The sequence below is a fragment of the Nothoprocta perdicaria genome, unplaced genomic scaffold (genome assembly GCF_003342845.1).
Source record: "Nothoprocta perdicaria isolate Ctin4 unplaced genomic scaffold, notPer1 scaffold_69, whole genome shotgun sequence".
In the NCBI taxonomy this organism is placed as follows: domain Eukaryota; kingdom Metazoa; phylum Chordata; class Aves; order Tinamiformes; family Tinamidae; genus Nothoprocta; species Nothoprocta perdicaria.
The window spans coordinates 1,120,717-1,140,493 of NW_020455965.1; the positions used below are offsets into that span (position 1 = coordinate 1,120,717).

The 19,777-nt window shown below is 37.2% G+C and overlaps 1 protein-coding gene across 1 annotated transcript in view; it reads right to left on the bottom strand.

Moving 5' to 3' along the window:
- WDR25 (WD repeat domain 25) overlaps nucleotides 1-17,910 on the bottom strand; it is a 52,873-nt gene extending 34,963 nt beyond the window's left edge. The window contains exons 1-2 of the mRNA XM_026050453.1: nucleotides 17,870-17,910; nucleotides 16,739-17,508 (exon numbers count right to left, since the gene is read on the bottom strand). Coding sequence (XP_025906238.1) covers nucleotides 16,739-17,449 — 711 coding nt within the window. The 5' untranslated portion in view covers nucleotides 17,450-17,508; nucleotides 17,870-17,910. The remainder of the gene's footprint in view (nucleotides 1-16,738; nucleotides 17,509-17,869) is intronic.
- Between the last annotated feature and the right edge of the window lie 1,867 nt (nucleotides 17,911-19,777).

Consider the following 19,777-nt stretch of genomic DNA (forward strand, 5'->3'; position numbering starts at 1 on the left):
ATTAGCATTAAAATTCTCCTGAAATGGTTTCCTTTTTCACCTGCTCATTTAAATATATTAGGTAAATTAGGCTTTTTGACAGGTTTTTGAAATGCAATGGTGCCTTCTGCACTCACCCATATTTGTTGAGATCTTTTTTGTTATACACATCATTTTATACACTCACTAGATAATTGCAGCATTTTGCAGTATAAATTCTTGATGTAATGAGCTCAAGATAGTGCCTGCTCCTTCTTTTGATTGTTATTTTAGCAGACAGCCAGCATTTAGGATTATGGAAGCATTCCCAGCTCTTCTCCTGTGTTCTGGAATGGAAGGGAGGTATCTGTTGCGCAGTTCCCCTCCTTTGCAAAGGCAGGGACCTCCGCCTTCCAGAGAGCTGGAAGTTCCACCATAAAGATGAAAGGAGGAGCTGCAGAGACCCTTTCCTCACTGTTCCCTCAGTCCATGCAGTGCTCAGGGTAAACAGCAGCCTGGGCAGCCAAACAGGGAGCCCTGTAGTCCTGCTCCCACTCCACACCACCACTCTTCCCTTGGAAAAACAGGGAAGCCGCAGCCTTCAAGAACTGAACAAGTCTGGACTCTGAGGACTGCAAGAGGTAGCAGCAGAACATGCCTTCAGATGCAACATCCACATTAAAATAGCTCTTCAACATCATGGATTTTGTCCATATATTTTAATAACCATATAAATAATTAAACCAAGACTGCACACACCACCCTGCAGTAGCATTTTTCCTGAAATTACTATTGTATTACACAAAGCACAATGTGCTAGAAAGATCTTTACTTTTAGAGAAGAAATATCGCAGCCAGCTGGCAGCAGAGCAATGCTCACAGCTCAACTTGTTTCCACAGAAATCCTGCAGGAGTTTGGGAAAGGGGATAAAAAGATAGAAAAAAAATGGCTGGGATGGCACTATTGACTACATTCTTACCTAAAGTAAAGGTCTGGAAGTAAGATCACATTTATTTCTTAATTTCCCGGGCAGAATACGGTTTGAGAAAGACAACAGGCATATTGATCATTTAAGTGATATAGGGTTCTGACTAAACTACTAGCTGAGTTACCTTTGATACTGGAATCAGTTTAGTCATAACACTCCCTGTTTCAGCATTTTAATACTGGTAGCTTGCTTTTAAATAATGCCAGATATTTTAAGATTATTCTGAAGCATACACATATCTGTGACTGCTAATAGGGATAAGCTTTAGCTGAGGCTCTCTTCACCATTTTTCACTGTAAGATGTTATGTAGAGGGATGGAGGTACAACACAGGACTCTCCACTCAGTCCAGGCTACACCAGGGTCATGGAGACTGAGATTTTTTTTCTTTTTCTGGTGCAGACAACAAACAACCATCTGTTTCACTACTGAGCTACTCCAATTTTACATTTCTTCATGAACTCGGGAAACATATGTGAAACTTATGGTATAAAAGTGAAAAGGCCCCCAGCTGCAAGCTTTGGGCTCTATCTCCCCTGGAGCAAATTGCTACATATATGATGGTGAATATTACATCATCTAATGGGATGCATTTTCTTGTTATGTATGACCTGAAAGACTACTTCCTACATAAAGAGGGTGTCCAGCAGATAGAGGACTAACTTGCTTTCCAGAATCTTCATTGACTTTCCCTTCTGGAGAAATCAACACATGGCCTGAAACTGGTGAATAGCTGTGTGTGCACAGAACACTTGAAGTTATATTTAATAGCAGTATTTTTAAAGAATGCATTTTGGGGGAAAAAAAAGAAGTCTCAGAAGCTGAAGAGCATTACAGAACAAAGAGCCTGGTGCTGATACAAACCTCCACAGTGTAATCACACCTATTTGCTGGCCACTTATGAGCAGCCTGTTTAGTACCCCGAGACATTAGGCAGATGGCTCAAAGGGCTCAGGAGTTCCCTCCAAGTTAACTTTTGGCTTTCAGCGCCTCCAGCAATATCTGCTGACTCAAATTAAAGAAGATCTGGACTCTGTGCAAAACTGCCATGCTCTGCACAGCAGTGCACCATGAAAACATTCCCTCAGCATACTCCTTTCATTTAAACGTAGCAAACTTTTTCCCCCCTCAATTCAGTTCTCCCCCATCCAACACAGAAGTCATCATCACTTAAGACACTGGTGGGACACACAATCCTAAACATACCAAGCAGCTCTCCAGCTCTCAGAAATCTCACTTTGCCTCCCAGTTTTCCCCAGTTAAAGATCTTTCATGTTATATTCAATCAGGATGTGCCATTACAGTCATTCTTACCCCTCACATGTTTGTGTTAGAGAATGGTTTGGGATTGCTTTCCCAGTTGGCAGAGCCCTGACAAGTTTTAGAGAAACTATCTGAGGTTAGCTGGCAATTCACAAATTCACAGTAATTTTAATCCAGATGCATAATATCAGCTATGTCGCCCTGTTTTCTTCTTAAGCATATTCATTTTTGAAGTGAAGTGATTACAGAAGCTCCTCTTCTCAGAGCAATTTACACAACATCAACATGTATCATTAGAATACTCATTCTTTCTTTCTTAGGGTACTCAAGTATCTACATATTAACATCTTTACATAAAACAAAACTGATTAGCTTTTGTTATTTCTCCTCTGCATATCTATGCAATTCATTAAACAAGTGTCATATGAATGCAAGGCCATTAACAGAGGATTCCAAATATGCTTAATATTACTCTTTGCAATATCACTTGGTTCCTGTTGCACTGTTTAGATTATCATGCAGAGTCTCTGTATTTTGTACTTCATTTAATCTCTCTTCTGCAAAATCTTGAAAAGCAACCTGTTATGGTCAACCCAGCAGTCATTTCTGACAATGGTTTCATGAAGTCCTTTATCCCCATGTGAAATCAGCAGATTTGCAAACCTAATGAACTGCTGTACTGCTTTTTATGAATGTAATAAGATTCCATGATATAGCAAACCTGAGGTTTAACATTAGCAGTTTGATTATATTTTTTCAAGCACAGAGCAGGTTTTGGGTTTTTTTTCCTAAGATAAAAAAAGAATCAAAAAGCAACCTTGAAGGCAAAAAGCCATTTCTTCCATAGCCTTGATTTCCATAAATAGCCTTTTCTTCATTAATGTACCCACAGGCTGTTTATTAGCTTTGATATTAGATTCACTGTCTTTATACAATTCCAGCATTCATTTATAAAGGCACATCAATTTTTTTTTAAAGCTGATGCATGTCAGCAGATTGTGTGTTTACTCTCTATGTATACATGTGTGTGTATATAAAAATAATCTCCACTATTATGTATTTGATCACATGATAGCAAAGAAAATCACAATAATTTAAAATACAAGGTGTGCCTTACAAGATTACTGTAATCCATTTTTTTCAAGGTTGTTTTCCAGATATAAGTACCCTTCAATCTAAAACAGTACTGTAGCTCAAATAAGAGCTCCTATTATAAAAATATGGGTGTAAATATCTATAAATGCCTAGCAAATACATCAAACATGCAATTCTACATGTAGTAGCAGACCAGAAGTTAAATAAAAACTTATGTAATGACTAGATTTTTGCCATATTAATAGAAAGAAATCTGCTAATACTTTCTCTTTACAGTTGGTATAAGAGTATGCACCTTTCAAGCTGGGAATCAATAACACTCCAAGCTAGACATCCAAAATCAGGTAAAAACCAGCTATCTACTTGAATGCTGAAGTGAAGCCTTGAACTAATGACAATGTTATCAACCAGTAAGATAACAATGTTCTCAACTTACCAGAGGGTAATTCTGATACTTACAAACATTACCAGGCACTTACACAGGGCCCACTGTGATTAAACATTATATACACACACACATCCCTCTGCTTATTTAATTACAAAGTAAATATGCTTTGTAGAATTAGACACCACTTCCCATCCCACACACTTATTTTTTTTTAAAGCCTGATGAACCCTTTCACTTGAGCAAGACATAAAGGCCTAAGCAGGGGCTATCACTGCTCCCCTTCACAGCGCATGAGCCCAAGTTACCAGCAGGCCAGCCCAGCAGCAGGTGATCCCTTGCACCAGCTCCTGGCCTCATCCCCACGAAGAGCTAAAATAGAGACAGGGGCTGTCATCATGTTTTTTGACAATCACGCTCTCTGCTTTGATGCCCTTCAGTAGACTTCTCATCAGTCTTTTGGAGAAAAATAGGCAAATAAATATTTGATCTCAACCCATTTTCAACAGATGTGACCAAAACCCCTTTTTGTCACACAGATCATTAACATTTCAAGCTAAAGTGCTGCTCTTATTCTCCATTTTTATTTTTTTTAAACAGTTTCAGAATGAATTGGAGAAAAAGGCTCTATACATCTAACAGACAAGTTACTATGGGAAAGCTTTCCCTAACAAAGTGCTTAGCACTTGCATTTTGCAGTTTTGAAGGCCCTGAAACTCATGTTTTACACAGTCCAACTCACGTTATCACTCCAGCTTCCTATTACTCAAGCTCTTTTCCATTCTTATTGCTATCCTTTTTACCATCAGTCAGTAATCATCTCTTGATTGTACCCTATCATACACTTGCAGTTATTCTTACTAACAGGGTAAAAGGTATACAGCTTTATTTACCTTCAAACACTTTAAAATTAATACTTTTTTTACTCTTCTCCAAATTACTTAAATTGATGTCAGGGAACCAGTCATTTGTTTTGCATATTGTAAATACTGTGAATTAAATTTCATCATATAACATTTCATATATTTTCCAGAAAGGAGTAAGTTATATGCTAATATTTATCATGATCTCAATAAATTTTCTCATTCATGCAGGTAATGAGGAAATTCATGGGCAAAGGGAACATCCCATTTTCAAGTTTGAGTCCACCTGACGTTGCTAACTATTTAAACTAAATCTTTATATAAAAAGTGTGCAGCTGCAAACAAGGAGACTATCACTGATAAAGAAAAAGAGAAAAAAGTTGAGAGGAATCCTTTCATATTACAAACAGTGAATTTCCACATGAAAGGCAGAGAAGGAAGGTAAAAGAAAAGCTGAGGAACAGTGTAGAAGAATTTTCTAGAACCCAGGCTGGATTTTTGTTGTTGTTTTGTTTTTGTTTTAGACTTCCTTTCCTCCTTCCCCCTTAGAAAAGCCATTCTTACCAACAGAAGACCTACTCTACATAGGCACCATCACTAGGAAAGCCTTTATAGTATCATTATTAGCCACATTTCTTCAGCTGTGGCAGTCAACACACCTTTGTAACACATCATGATGGATTTGCAGACTGGCAGCCTAATTTGCCATTGTTTCTCTCCTATTATATTAAAGGAGTTCAACTCTAATTATATACCATAATTCAGATGCCAAAAACATTGCCCAACTGTAGCAATAAAAGGAATAGAATAACTGCTTCTTCAGGCAGAAATTCCAGGCTACACAGGCTAAGCAACAGTTACACTTTCAGAAGGAGCTAAAGTAAAAATCTAGTTTTCATACTGCTAAACCTTTACAAGCAAAACACATTTGTCACAGTAGGCAAGAAATTCCAGAAACATGAGCACTGCCTTGAGTAATTATTGTTAATTAACTAGCAATGAGGCCCTATTTCCAAATGTGACATTTAAAGCACATAATGTGATTGTGAATATTCACAAAGATAATTAAGTTCATCTGCTTCAAGTCCTTGATTTCAGCACATCTGAAAACACCTCTTAAACTATCATTAGACCTGTAATCAAGTATTTTGTTGCTCTGCAAAATTGGATACCTTTGCTTACCTGCTAATGTAGAGATACGTGTTCTAACATAAGTACACGGCTTTTGTTAAGAAACTCTCCTTGAGGCAAAAGAAGCTGAGAAAAACACTACTTCTGACTGTTTTCCCAGAGCAGACAGTTAATAAGTTCCTCATACCAACAGACCAAAATGAAAGTAATTGAGCTAACTTAATTGAGCTCTAGCTCATAAGACTAATATAAGGGATAATTGTTTGAAAATACTCATATTTAAGCTAAAAATACCACTACAGTGCATACTATACTGTCCATATTAGGCTGCACATATAATCTTGTTCAAATAAGTTAGATTCATTACAGAGATATTCAAGTTCAGCATGTTGCACGGACGAAGTACAACTTAAGCAGAATATTAGCATCATAGAAAATGCAGAGACATGAAACCCTTTGTGTTAAAAATTATACAAAAAATTATGTGTTATTATACACATTGATCTTTGTTTTGGTCAACATTTTTTGGATCAATAAAATCTGAAAATAGGAAAAGTTGAATCTGACAACACACTTAAAATAGATGCCTTAGCATTATGCCTCTTATTCTATTTACAAGAATAAAAAGAATAAGCTGCTTTTGGCTTGAAGATAGATCTATTAGTAATGTGCTCCTCAAAAAAAAAAAAGAACACAAATATGCACCATTTTGAAGGTCTGCAGTTCAAATGGTTAGCTCTATTCATTCTCTATTCATTCTTGCCCTGGAGAATTTTGACCACAAAAGTAATCAGCAGTTGTAAGGATGTCCTACTAGTCTGCATCTTTCAACCGATTTGACTAGCAGCTTTTACCCTGGATCTGAAAAATCTCCCCTGCTGTCAATGAAGTTTGCAGAAGAAAATAAATAAAATCAGGCAAACTATCTTTAATAAATCAAACTTCCTGCAAAAGTAATGTCAAGAAAATTCTGACCCTCTTTTAGAGTGTTGCAGCTGTGTAAGTGCACAGTTAGTCTTCTACTTCAAAAGTGCATCTCAAGTATTGGCAAGGTCTGTTGACTGGAGAATACAGAAGGATAAGAGACCCAACATGCTGCAGAGTGAAAGGAGAGAGACTTCTGATTCCATATCCAACAAAGATTTCCTCCCTTAAAATCCTAATTTTAATCCCTTCTGCTGGGCACCATCCAGGCGGGTATTGATTTTTAGAACCCTGAGACTAGAGAAAAAGAGGGATAGATATAGGAAGGGAAATTATTAATATTATGCTTCAGTTTTATTACTGCAGAAGTGTGACAAGATAATGCTTTCTGACATTTCAGTGCAATAAACGCATACATATTTTTGATATTCATCAAAATTACAGGAAATCATGAGGAAAATAACATTAAAAATGTTTTTTATAAGTGAATTCATCTGCTCTATGTTGATAGCATGATGATATTAAGACCATATGCCTCATAGCTCACTGTATAGATCAGGAGTGCTATTTCTTGAAGCATTTCATAATAAAAATAAGCACGCTCTGAAGTGAAACGGAGACATACTAAAGGAAGCAAAGGTATAGCTAGGACTTACCACCCTAAACATCAGATACTCCAAATGAAATGTGAAATTCTCAGCCATACTATCAAACAAGGGCCTCAGAATAGCTGAGACAAAATATTTTAAATGATCAAGTGAATTTTCTGATTAAATGAATCCTACTGTTTAGTCTTTGTTAGCCAATTCTACTACTTGTCAAAAATGTGTATATTTATTAAATGCTGACTCAGACAGGATGCCTAGAACAAAAGCATCACCTACAAAATATTTTTTTTATTATAAGGACAGGTAACCTTTGCTTCAAAGTTCAAAACCCAATTAGCCCTCTTTACTTCAGGTAGGTTACCAGTATCAGGCATATTTAGTGATGAGAGATGGTTAAAGTACAGAGGTTTGACACATGTGTTTGAATAATAAAAGAGAAACTATTATATAACTATTATATATTATATGACAATGAGAAATATTAAGAATTACTTACAACCAGCAATTTTTAAATTGATCAACCTATATGGTAAAACAGCAGTAGGGCACAAACTGTAGTTTCTCATTGACCTCAGTGTAATAGCAACATGTTGAGAACCTGTTCAGAACACCTAAAAGTGCAATTACAACACAGTTTACTAGCAGTTGGTAATTGTAGCCAGAAAACACTTAAGTAATCAATATCTTTCCAGCAGGCAAAAGAGAAGAACCTCAGGAGAAGAATAAATTTGTTACAATTTCACAAGTTAAAATTAGCTAAGTTACTATAGCCATTTATTTATGAAAATCTTATTTTTCTTCACATCTATGTAGCATATTCACTGCTACCATTTCCTTCAAGTCGCATGCATTTATGTGCTAGTAAAAGTAGGGACTCCTAAGTTTTAAACACCTCCATTTCTGATTCATCCAAGTTTATAGGCAAATGGTGTGGTAAGTGCCTGCAGTTCCTAGAGGGTAATTAGAAAGTGGGGTGACATTCAAAGATGCATTTGCACCCTGCAGGTTTTGGACATCCATTATTAAATGAGAAAATGTTGTATTCTCTTCAGAAAATAAGTACAACTTTAACAGCTCTAATACCGACTTTCCAAGGATGCTACTGCACATGCAACTGCAGTTGATCTGCAAGTTGGATCAGAAAATTTGAGGAAAACAACATCAACCAATTGTGGTAAGTTAGGAGCGGGAGGTCTCCATTAAGCTTCAGTTAAACAGTTATTATCAAATTCTGACCTATTTGAACTGTACTTCTATTTTGTCATACTGTTTCTAGTGTAGAATCCCAAATCACCTAGACCATCCATTTTCTCTCCCTCTCTCTATATATCTAGATACACACCCAGAGGCATATAAACACACATACCCCATACCACAGAATGGTTGAGGTCAGAAGGGACCCCTAGAGATCATCTAGTCCAACCCCCTGCTCCAGCAGGGACACCCAGGGCACGGGGCACAGGGCGGCATCCAGGCAGGTTTGGAAGATCTCCAGAGAAGGAGACTCCACAACCTCCCAGGGCAGCCTGTGCCAGGGCTCTGTCACCCTCACAGTGAAGAAGTTCCCCCTCACATGGGGATGGAACTTTTTAACCAAACTCCCTGACAAAATTACCTTAAACATGAGCAGAGTCAGGTGTCTAGTTACTGAAATAAACTATGAATTTTGTCAAGCAGATGAATGTCCTCATTACCAGTGAAACATATAGCTATCGCTATTGCAGAACTAGCAAGGAGAATAAGATTAAACTACATTTCAATTTACTTTGTTTTGTGTTGTTGCCATACAGCTAGCTTTAGCATTTACTAAGCTCTAACACATTTACTGAGCATGGTTACTAGCAACATCTCACTTTTCTAAAGATACAGAATAATCATGTTTCTTAGAATTAGAATTAGGCTCTCAAAATAGTGCAATTTGCTCTATTTATTTACATTCTGACAAAACTGCTTACCTGCAGCAGTTGATCATTTGTACAGTGGAAAGGACATAAGGCTGGATAACCGCAGCTGCACCTCAGCATATACCCCATACCTATCATACAGAAGCACTCCTACAGAATAAGCAGTGAACGTTAAGTCCTGTGTTTTCCCAAGGAAAAACATGATAGGAAATATATGAACTAATAATGTACCAACTTCTTTCCTTTTATGGTGCCTCCCTAAATTAATTGCACATAATGCCCTGACATTAACCTCTTATTTCATTTTGCAAGTACACTTAAAATTTAGTTTTCAAATGTAAGTGCTGCCTCTAAAGTACTAGAAATACTATAAAAACAAAACAAAGGAGTTCTAGTAGCATTTCAGAAGCGGATTTTTAAAGTATCAGTAGGAAACTATCATGCTGTATGGCTATAACATCCTTAAAACTTTAACAGATCATTTTGTCCTTCCAAATTTTAATGTTTTTATCTGAACAGCTCTTCCAACAGCTTACTAGGCAGACTGCAGAAATCTTCACTCAAGAATACTAAGTCTGCAGCACTGCTTCTCCACTTCCAACCTGAAGTTTTCTAATGAAGTCTTGCACACACACACATTTATATAGTATGTGTATATACATATAAAATATATCCAGCTACTAATCACAATGTTTAGAATGAGGAAACATTGTTTTATTGGAAAAATGATAATCAAAAAGAAAAAAGGCAACAACCCTAGTGGACAGGTTCCAAACTTTAAAATCTTGCTTCATGATGCGAGGCGTTATATAGTTGGCATGCATATAACATCGCACAAAATCTTCACCATTTGCCAAGTCTTCTCCATTATCTTTCAACTCAGTAACCAATTTCAGTATTTGAAAAAACGAAAAGTTTTTGTAATTAAATTCCTGGGAGTTGCCTAGAGAAAAGCAGTTAGGTAAAACATCAAGTTCGAACCCTTCCACAAACATAGGCATAACACCCCAAATAGCCAGTCAGGCCGCATGTACTAAAAGACAACTCAAATGTACAGTTCCAGAGCACCTACAAAATAAAAATAGGTTATTGTAACAAAACAATATGCATGAAAAGTGTGTGAAGGAGGTTATTAATTAACAAGTGGGCTTTATTGGCTGTATAGCAGTGAAACAAATTCGCAAATATATGGTTTTCCTTACTTTTTCCTTTCCCCGTGAAACAAGAATCTGTAACTACAAGTTGCGTCTATAGCACAGATAGATCGAGATGTCATTGAGTTTCCTTTGTATGAGGTTTGCCCGAAGATCAGTTATCAACAATCTTTGGTATATCTCTGGTACATTCACTAGTATAACAGTAAAGATGCTGCTATTTTATACTAACCTAAAATTAAGTCTGAAAAAAAGGTAAAATAATAATAAACAAGAACACCATGAACATACTGACAAGAACAGAAATTTGAAGCAATTCATTTCCTCTGTTGACGGTGGATAAACTTTATGCAAGAAGTCTCTCTACGGGATCTGAAGTAGAGCAAAGCTTCATCAAAGACTGTTTCCTTGACAACATTTACAGCAGAAGGAAGGAATCCACGTAATAACGCACCTTTACCCTTGCTAGATTTCAAGTGTGTAACACTATGTAATACACATCTATAAAGCCAGACTTCTAAAAAACAGAATTGGTGCTGCTTACATTTTTAATAGTAAAAGCACTTGAGAGGTTTACTGTAATTTATTAGAGTAACTTTAGAAAAAAAAACTATTTTACCTTGTTCTCTTTTCTGAGCTTCAAAACAATGACACTTTCACCTGTACTCTTATTTAAGTTTGCACATGGAAATGTATGGTATTATCACACATTTTTCCCCTCTAGACTATTCTATAAATTCAAAAGATGTTCTACAAAGTGAGAAAAGTCATAACATTTTGTATTTCATGATGAATTTGAGATTCCTTCAAAACAATTTTCTTCCCATGGCTCAAATTTCATTCTAATGTCTTTACTCCACAGCTTGATTTACACCGCCAGTTAAATTTTGGTAGGGAAACTAACTCACTGACATCTCTAGCACTGACTTCTTCCCCTCTCCGATACCTTGACCATGCTGCAAGGGCAAGGTACCTAATTTCTGCTATAGTCTACTTAAAATATAGTCTACTTAAAATACTGCTATATAGAGCAGAACTCTGCAATCCATATAGAGCTATATAGAGCATAGTTACTATATAGAGCAGAACTCAGCAATCCCAGATAAAAGGTTTCCTAAGAAAATGAAACAGACACCACCTAATATTCTTGCCATGTCTGTATATTAAACATATATATATATAGCATAAGTGGAAGAAATAGTCCTTTTTTCCCCCCTACACGTTTGCTTTGAGATATCCAAAACCCATCCTCCAGGATTTCTGCAAAAGGAAAGTCTATGAAATAACACCCAGCAGCTTTGCTTCTCTCCCTACGCCTCTCACCTGCATTAACTTTTTACTCAACTAGTCGATTTTCAACACATTTTAGAGGCTGGAGTATCAGAAGGACTGCAGTCCTCTCCAGATTTCAGGAATTCAGCAGTTGAAAAAGGAGGATACTACAGAGGCTCAAAGTTAAAGGAAAAAAAGACAAGGTCTGCCACCAGGCTCAATTAATTCTACTGCTCTTGATATTTTTACTTTTTTTGAACAAATTCTGATTTTTTGAACACAGGAGCATATTAGCTCTTCCCTCCTTTAAACAGCTACACTCTCATATGGCCACAAGGCTGCCCAAACTCTTTTGCAAGACCTCCAAGATAGAGTAGTACTCTAGTATTCTTCACATAAATCCTAATTCTGGACACATTTCCAGGTGCACTTCCATAAATAAAACCTGACATTCTTGCAGGACTAAAAGCCTAAACCAGAACCCGAGGGATTTACTGCCTTTTTTTCTTTTTGCCTTTTCTTCCCCCTCCTTTAAGCACCAGGTTCACATACATGTTGGGATAAACTACTGTCTATAATGGCACTGAACTTAGTTCTTATTAGTGAAGAGGGAAAGAAAACAGTGGCCTATCACACAGCGTAGAGATCAGGATGCTGCTATTTATATTCAAAGAGCCAAACTCCTTTGAAAAATCCCTTTGAGACACAAGAGCGTGTCAACTACTAACAACATAAAAACTATACAAGTCATCTCCAGCTGTGGATTCTGAGGAATGCGAACAAAGGCATTACAAGGATTTCCGTTTCCTTGACAACAGCACTGCTGGAAGCAAGAAAATTTTAAAAAATCTCAATGAAGGAACCATCTCTAAAGCATGTCTCAGTACTAACACAGCAAAATGTGGAACAGTCCCTACCTGCACATATTTTTATGACCAAGCCCCACCACCTTCATGAATTGCTCTTTGCTGACTTGTGTTACAGCTTTTGCTGGCTATTACCTCCTGACCCATGTTGGCATCTAAGCACAGTCTGCACCTCTTGCCAAGGGCCAGGTACATTCATTCCTACACAGGAGTGCTCCTTTACACACAAAATAAGCACTTTATACCCAAACGAATCATAAAAGAATAATTCTATTAAAAGAATATACACAGAGAAACACTTTCAGTACTTCAGAAAAAGATTTACCACAATCAAATAGTGTACGTCTACTTTAATAATCAGCAAACTTAAAATCCTTGGAAAAATCATACATGGTTCTAATAAGAAGAGGAAGGAAGGTCAGAATAAGGCACCAAAATGAGAAGTCAGTCTTGATACTTCAGATACCACTTTCAGGATAATAAAAATAATTATTTTTAAATACAGTATTAGGAACAGACTGAGAGCGGTGATAGCACTTTTCCAAAATTTTCCGATAATGTGGTATGTATTTTCAAGAAAAAGATTCCTCACATTCTCAACTTATATACAAGTCTCTATTAAAGAAGCATTATCATAATTAGACTTTCAAATGAACCTAAAGCTTTGACTGCTTGCGGGCACTGGCAGCAGGATATCTAATACTGCTGAGTGAATAGTTTGAATCCAACCTAATGGTGACAAAGTTATAACCACCTGACAGCTATGTGTAAACTTATATGAAGTAATTTGGCAGCCTAAATTCATTAGCTTATGAACAGACACGCACATGACAGAACAATGAGAAACAAATTTATTCTGGTTATTTTGACTGAATCATGCAGAGCCTGTTTGAAAACTGAAGCGATACTAGAATTGGTTACTCTCAGGGAGGGTAACAGCAGTTTTCAAACAAGATTGTATTGCTGCTGTCAATGCTATGCTCATTACAAGAATGAATAGTCTATCACTGTTTCAGTTTGATACAACAGAATCCAGCAAAGAATGAATTTCTAGCACACACTACTTGGTACCCTGCACCACCCATGAAAAAGGAAAAGAATGGGACTACACAATCACAAGATCTTCAGATACTAAGGACCAACTCACTGAAAATCTACCTGACCAAGTGTCCTGGTAAACACATCTTTCAAGGGGAGGAAAAAAAAGCATCATCTCCCTTGGTACCTAAGGCGCAAACAACAGCTGTGTTCTTCAGTGGTAACCTGTGAATGGGGATTATATATGTTGAGTTCTAAATCACAAATACTTAAGATCTAATTTCCAGGACGCACTGAAAAATACTACAAATATTAGGCACCTTTAACCATGCAGTCTCAAAATGCATGCAAAGATGCATTTAGTCATATTAAGTCATATTAAAACCGTGGCAAAAGCTGAAGTGGCATTGATTTCATTGTTAATGCTATATACAATCACATTCACAACCCCTATAAGCACACTTACAGGAGAAACAGCCATTGACAACATAGTTAGCAGGTATTAGTGATGATGATGAGCACGGCCACAGTAAAAGCTCCCAGCAGCTCCTACCCTAACTTGAATATTGTCTCCCACCCCTTTCCTGAGCTACTTAAAGTGGAAGCACCACCAGGAGCACTGCTGCTAAGAACAGGCCATCCTACTTGCCAGCTTCCCCTGCCAAAGGGGAATGCTCAAGATCTAGACAGAAGGGGACAAAATATTAGTTCCAACGTATAAATCTAAATTTGTTTGTATTCCCTGCAGACACCAAACTTAAGAAATTTTTAACAGTCTATAGTAGAGGAGCAGCAGGTTATTAATCGGTAGTGTATATATAACCTTCCCTTACGAAATTGTCTTGTCAAAATGGAGGCAACCTTTTTTTCCCTCTTCATTTTATTCAGTAATAGACTAGTTCAGTTATCACTGAGATGCTCCAGAGCTCCATCTGCTGATAGAAGCATGGCCTAAAAAAGTTATGTGGTTGAACCTACCACTGATTAGCAGGTGTTTCATACAATCTTTTCAGAAGTTTCACAGAGAACAAATACTCTTAAAAACAAAAGAAAATGTTCTGAAAGAGCATGTCCTTTCCTAAAAACACAAGATACTTGTACAAATAGTTTCTGATGATCTTTCGTGACAGTAGGTCAATAGCTTCAGCTAGCAGTAGGAGAGTAGCTTCAATGAGCTGCTAGCTGAAATCATCTTTTTTGCATTAGAGTATGATTTACACTCATTCTTAAAAGATCTTAAAATATACATTGGTTAAACTGCGAGAACATAAAGACTCTTCATTTCCTAATTTAAAACAGGATACATGATATACTTTCATTAAAAAACACATGATGAAATCCATGCATATATTGTAAAAATAAGGAAGTGTCTTATGGATAAATCATCCTGAACACTTCATATCACACTTTCTTCACTTCCTATCTAAACTAAGACCACTAAATTAAGGCAACTAAGAAACCAAGTGTTTCTTCCTTCTCCATGCCAAAAAATTATTCTACTACAAAAATGGAAAATTCTTGAGTTCGTACCTGGAAAAAAGAAAGTTTGAAGACTGAAAAAAAAAAAAACAAAAAGCGAAAGTTTTCAGTCAAGTAACATAAAAATAGCATACAATTACACATCTTCTAATTTAATTAAGACTTAAACTATGAACACCTGTTAGTCTGACCTGCTTAGACAGATCTTTTGTGCCCCTGACATATGCTGGACCCTTTGCTAGATAAGCTATGTAGCTGGATCCTTTGAAATATAAGCAACATAGCTGCACAGGCTGAATTTACGGACTGAATCCAAGATATTTACACATAAAAATATTCGTTTGTAATGATATTGGGATTTATTCACATAACTACTTCAGGTGCACAATTTTAGATCTCTGGTTTGCCCATTCTCTCAGACATAGCAAGGATTTTAGATCTCCAACTAGGTGCATTGAGTCTTATCCCAAATAAACATTGTGAAGACCCTGTGCCTATCAACACAACTTTTCCTATTAAAGGGTAATAAGTTGCCTCTGTTGGGATTTAAACTAGTGATTCTAGCGCCTTTTTTTGTTAGTCACTTAAAAAAAAAGAGAGAGAGAGAGCTGGGTAAAAGCATGGAATTGAGAAGCAGAATGAAAGAAAAAACCACACACTACATCTGTGCTTTCAATTGTTTTTATGCTTACAGCAAGAAATAGACAACTCCAAGCAATGACCAGCAGCCTAAAAATTCTCGGAGACAAACTACAGCTTTTTCATGGGAAATTTATGGGCTTGAAACCCTAAAAAAAAATTGATGAAATCAATTTCATAATATCAAGCCAATACTTAATCTAACTGTGCCCTCTACTGGCTTGAAAGATATTCACAGGAAAGTGTACACTTTTATTACTCATATTACCAGAGTCTTCAATCCAATTGGGAAAAGGGAAACCTCTTAAATCTCTCTACAGAATATCTTCCAAACCACTGATGTTTCAGATATATTTCCTAAGACAGTTACAGTATTACTTCACTAATACTTACACTGATATTCTCAAATGTAGTAAATATTAACAATATTTATATTGAATTTGCATATTCCATGAAAGGCAATTAGTTTTGAAAAAAGTTTAGTATTTAAACTGCTGTTTAAGCAAACTAAACAAAAATACGATAACTAAATAAAATTCAATTCTTTAAAGAATAAAAGAGCAACGGAGTAAAATAATTTAATAAGCTACAATAAAATTTAATTCCTAAAAGAACTCTAACATGAAAACAGAATTAAAATTCTATTTTGAAGTTAAGAATTTACCAAGTGTGAGAATTTATCAAATGCTATTTTCCTAGGACACAAGAACTGCTATGCGAGTTTCATTGACCTAGAACACTGTCTCCAACATGGTAGATCCTCAAAGTTTCCCAAAATATTTTTTCTGTGTTGTCAGTCAATTGTTTAATGACACAAGGCAGAATATGCAGCCCAGCTGTGCTTATGGCCACAGTGCTTTTAAAGGAAGAAATATTGGACAGCCATCATTAATATGGATTCTAGATGGATTCTATGATCTGTTAGAAATCTAGCTTGTTAATTTAACATGTAAGAAGTTGACCTAACTAATACAAAAAAATTCTGAAATGCAAAGGTCGTATGCAAAGAAAGGAATTAAAGTGGAAGTTTATAATAGGCTTTGGCCTTACAAAACTCAAGTTCTGAGGACTGTCAAACAACAGTAGGCAATTTAGTTATTCCTAGAAGAACATTATTCAAGATAAATATTTAAGTTCTAATTGGTTCACAATCCATCTTGTATTACATTACCTTGATGGTTTTATCCATAGAAGCCGAGAGAAGCATGTGACTTTGTTCTCGTACAGGACACCACTGGATTTCATTAACAGGACCACTGTGCTTAGACATATGAAATACTAAATTTTGGGGGACTTCAGTTGATCTGTACTTGGATCCTAAGTAAGGCTTAATTAATTCAGAGACCTTTGTCACAGTCTGCTCTCCTGATCTACCTAATTTGACATCACAGTTTGGGTTTTCTCCCTGATTAGCTTCTTGTTCTTTGTACATACTAGAATTTTCTTGACGTAGCCTTTTAGGGATATATGGTCTAATTCCCTTTACAGGAGTAACATTGTCTTTATGTATTCGCTTCTGAGAAGAAATGCCAGAGTTTACTGAAGAGCCTGATGCTTGTTCATAGTTTCTGTAGGTCATGCATAATGCAGCGTGACTGGGACGAGCTCTCCTACAATAAGGAGACGTCAAATCGGTGTTATTATTCAGGGAATAGTGCTCAGGGAGACCTTCACAAACCATGCCCAGGCCAGAACTGCCAGTGTTCTCAGTATGGTGCATTTCATACACTGCCTTTGTGCCCAAACTATCAGGTGCAAAACTCTGAACGTGATTTCCAGAACTCAGAAGGCTTGTTCCTCTGCTAGATGCATCAGGAGCCTCAGTCTTTTCCACTTCTGCTTCAGAGTCTGAATCATCATAAGCAACCAAAGACGAACTCATTCTGGTTACATACGGCAGCCTGCAGAGATCTCGGTGCCGAAATCCTCCAGAAGGACGATCTACAACAAAGAATTGACCATTCAGAACAAAATTCATTATGGCTTCTCCAGTTTGAATTGCTTAAAGCATATTTAAATCCTTTTACAAATACCCATGCCTTTATTACTGTTTATCCATACATTCATATAAATGTATATATATCCATATGTCCTTTATTATGGCACATCCATACATTCAATTATGCAACATCTTTTGCCTCTAAGAACTTTATATACATTTTTAATGCATTGAGGGATAAAATTGCATACCACAAGAAGTAAAAATGAATACGAAAATGAAAACAAAGTTACAATATAAGTACTCTAAATCCCTCTATCATACTTGCTATAACACTTTTTCCCAAGACAGTAGCATACTTACACAGTGCTTTGGGATGTACATCTAAGGAATAAAAATATTTCAAGTCTGGAGCAAGGCTAATGGCCCATTTCTTTCAAGTTCTCTGCACTGTGAAACAGTACAAACATGTTCAACTGTCAACTAAAAGCAAGTAAATAGAAGACTGCTAATGTGTCAAATTCACAAGGACACTTTCAAACTCTCATCCAAAGTGTAAATTGCATATACCCTATATCTTATATAAGAGGCATATACCAGAAAATACAGTGAATTCACTACTTGTAGCAACTTTATAGAAAATAAAAGCATGGATGCATTTCTATGGAGTAAATATTTCCAAGTTCCTGTGAACAAGAACAGACACATCAAGGCTGGATATGCAGCACACCGAATAACTTCTGACCAACAATCCAGTCTTCTCCAAGAGCCTGCATTGAGCATGCGAGGCACAGGTTTAGCTCCAGTCCAGAACTGGGTTTGTCCAAAAAAGATTTCCGCTAGTTACAGTCAACAAGCACTGGTCACACGGTGGTGACTTAACACTTTCAGATCACATGCTGAAGTCCTTGGTGCAGAGATGCAAAACATGTATTATGCAGAATATTGAAACTCAGGGGTTGCTCACTTCAAAATCAAGATTGCATTTTAAAGTAAAAAATAAACTTCAAAATCGTTTAGAAGTGGTTTACTTAACCTTCAAAAACATTACAGACTGTGGTCTGTATTCTGCAACAAAATTTTCAAGTACAGACAGACAACATGCTCCTATTAAATAAAAACACACATTCAAGAAACCTCTTCAAGATAAGGGATTAGGATTTACCTGGAACAAGGTGAGTAACTTTAGCCACACAAAAAGCATCACGATCTCCCTCTAGAGGACATTCTAGCTCTTTACCTGAACTTCATACTTGCTAAAAGCAGTGACAGAAATCAAAAGAGCAAGTGCAAATTCTTCTGCCCTTGAACAGGACAAGTTTAGCATTTATTAAAGCATCATTCCACTTAATGTCTAGGAGGAAAAAGTGTTCCAGGATAACTTAAGTACCAAAGAACAGCATCAAGAGTTAACAAGTGTCCTTCCTCCCACCATTAAGCTTTATGAAAAAAAGCTGTTATCAAACACTAATAAAACACGTTCAAGAATCACACTCCAAAGTCACCAAAACCCTTTTAAAGTAAGGTTCCAAAAATGGATGTACAAAATACTACAGTCTACTTCAGTAATGGGAGTAGAAACCACTGTTTGTGCTGCAGTGCTGAGAACAGATCCCAGCCAGAACCCTTTGCAGAGAGCAAACATGCTAAGAAACAGATCTCTGCTCAGAAACCTGTGACTTCAGACAGACAAGAAGGGATAGAGTGAGACTTCAGAGCTGGTCCACACTTCCAAAGACACTTTATTTTGTTTTCACACACACACATTGTGTAGTTTTGTAAACATAAGAAGCAAGATCACTCCCTGAACACAGCAGGAAAGAGGTTACACTTAGGATACCAGAAAGATGCTGTAAGTTATATCTGGCCAACATGCTATTACACACATAACCCACCAGCCTTAGCTTTTGGCAAAAGCCAAGCGTTCCTGCCAGCTGGAGACCTCTCATCTCACTCTCTGTTCTATCTCAACACTGTCCCAAAGATTCCAACTTCGGCCTAACTAAACGAAACCCCAAACCGAAGCACACTGCAGTTTGCCGCAAACACAGCAGCCTTTAACCCGCTGTAACGAGTTTATAGCATTGCTGCGGCGCTTTATAGCGCGGCCAGCTACCAGAAACCCGGCGGGACGAGGAGCGACGCAGACTGACAGCAAAGGAGGCCCCGGGGCCGGTACCTCCGGCCCCGGCGCTCTCGCCCCGGCCCCGGCCCCGGCGCTCCCGCCCCGGCCCCTGCGCTCCCCCCGGCCCCTGCGCTCCCCCCGGCCCC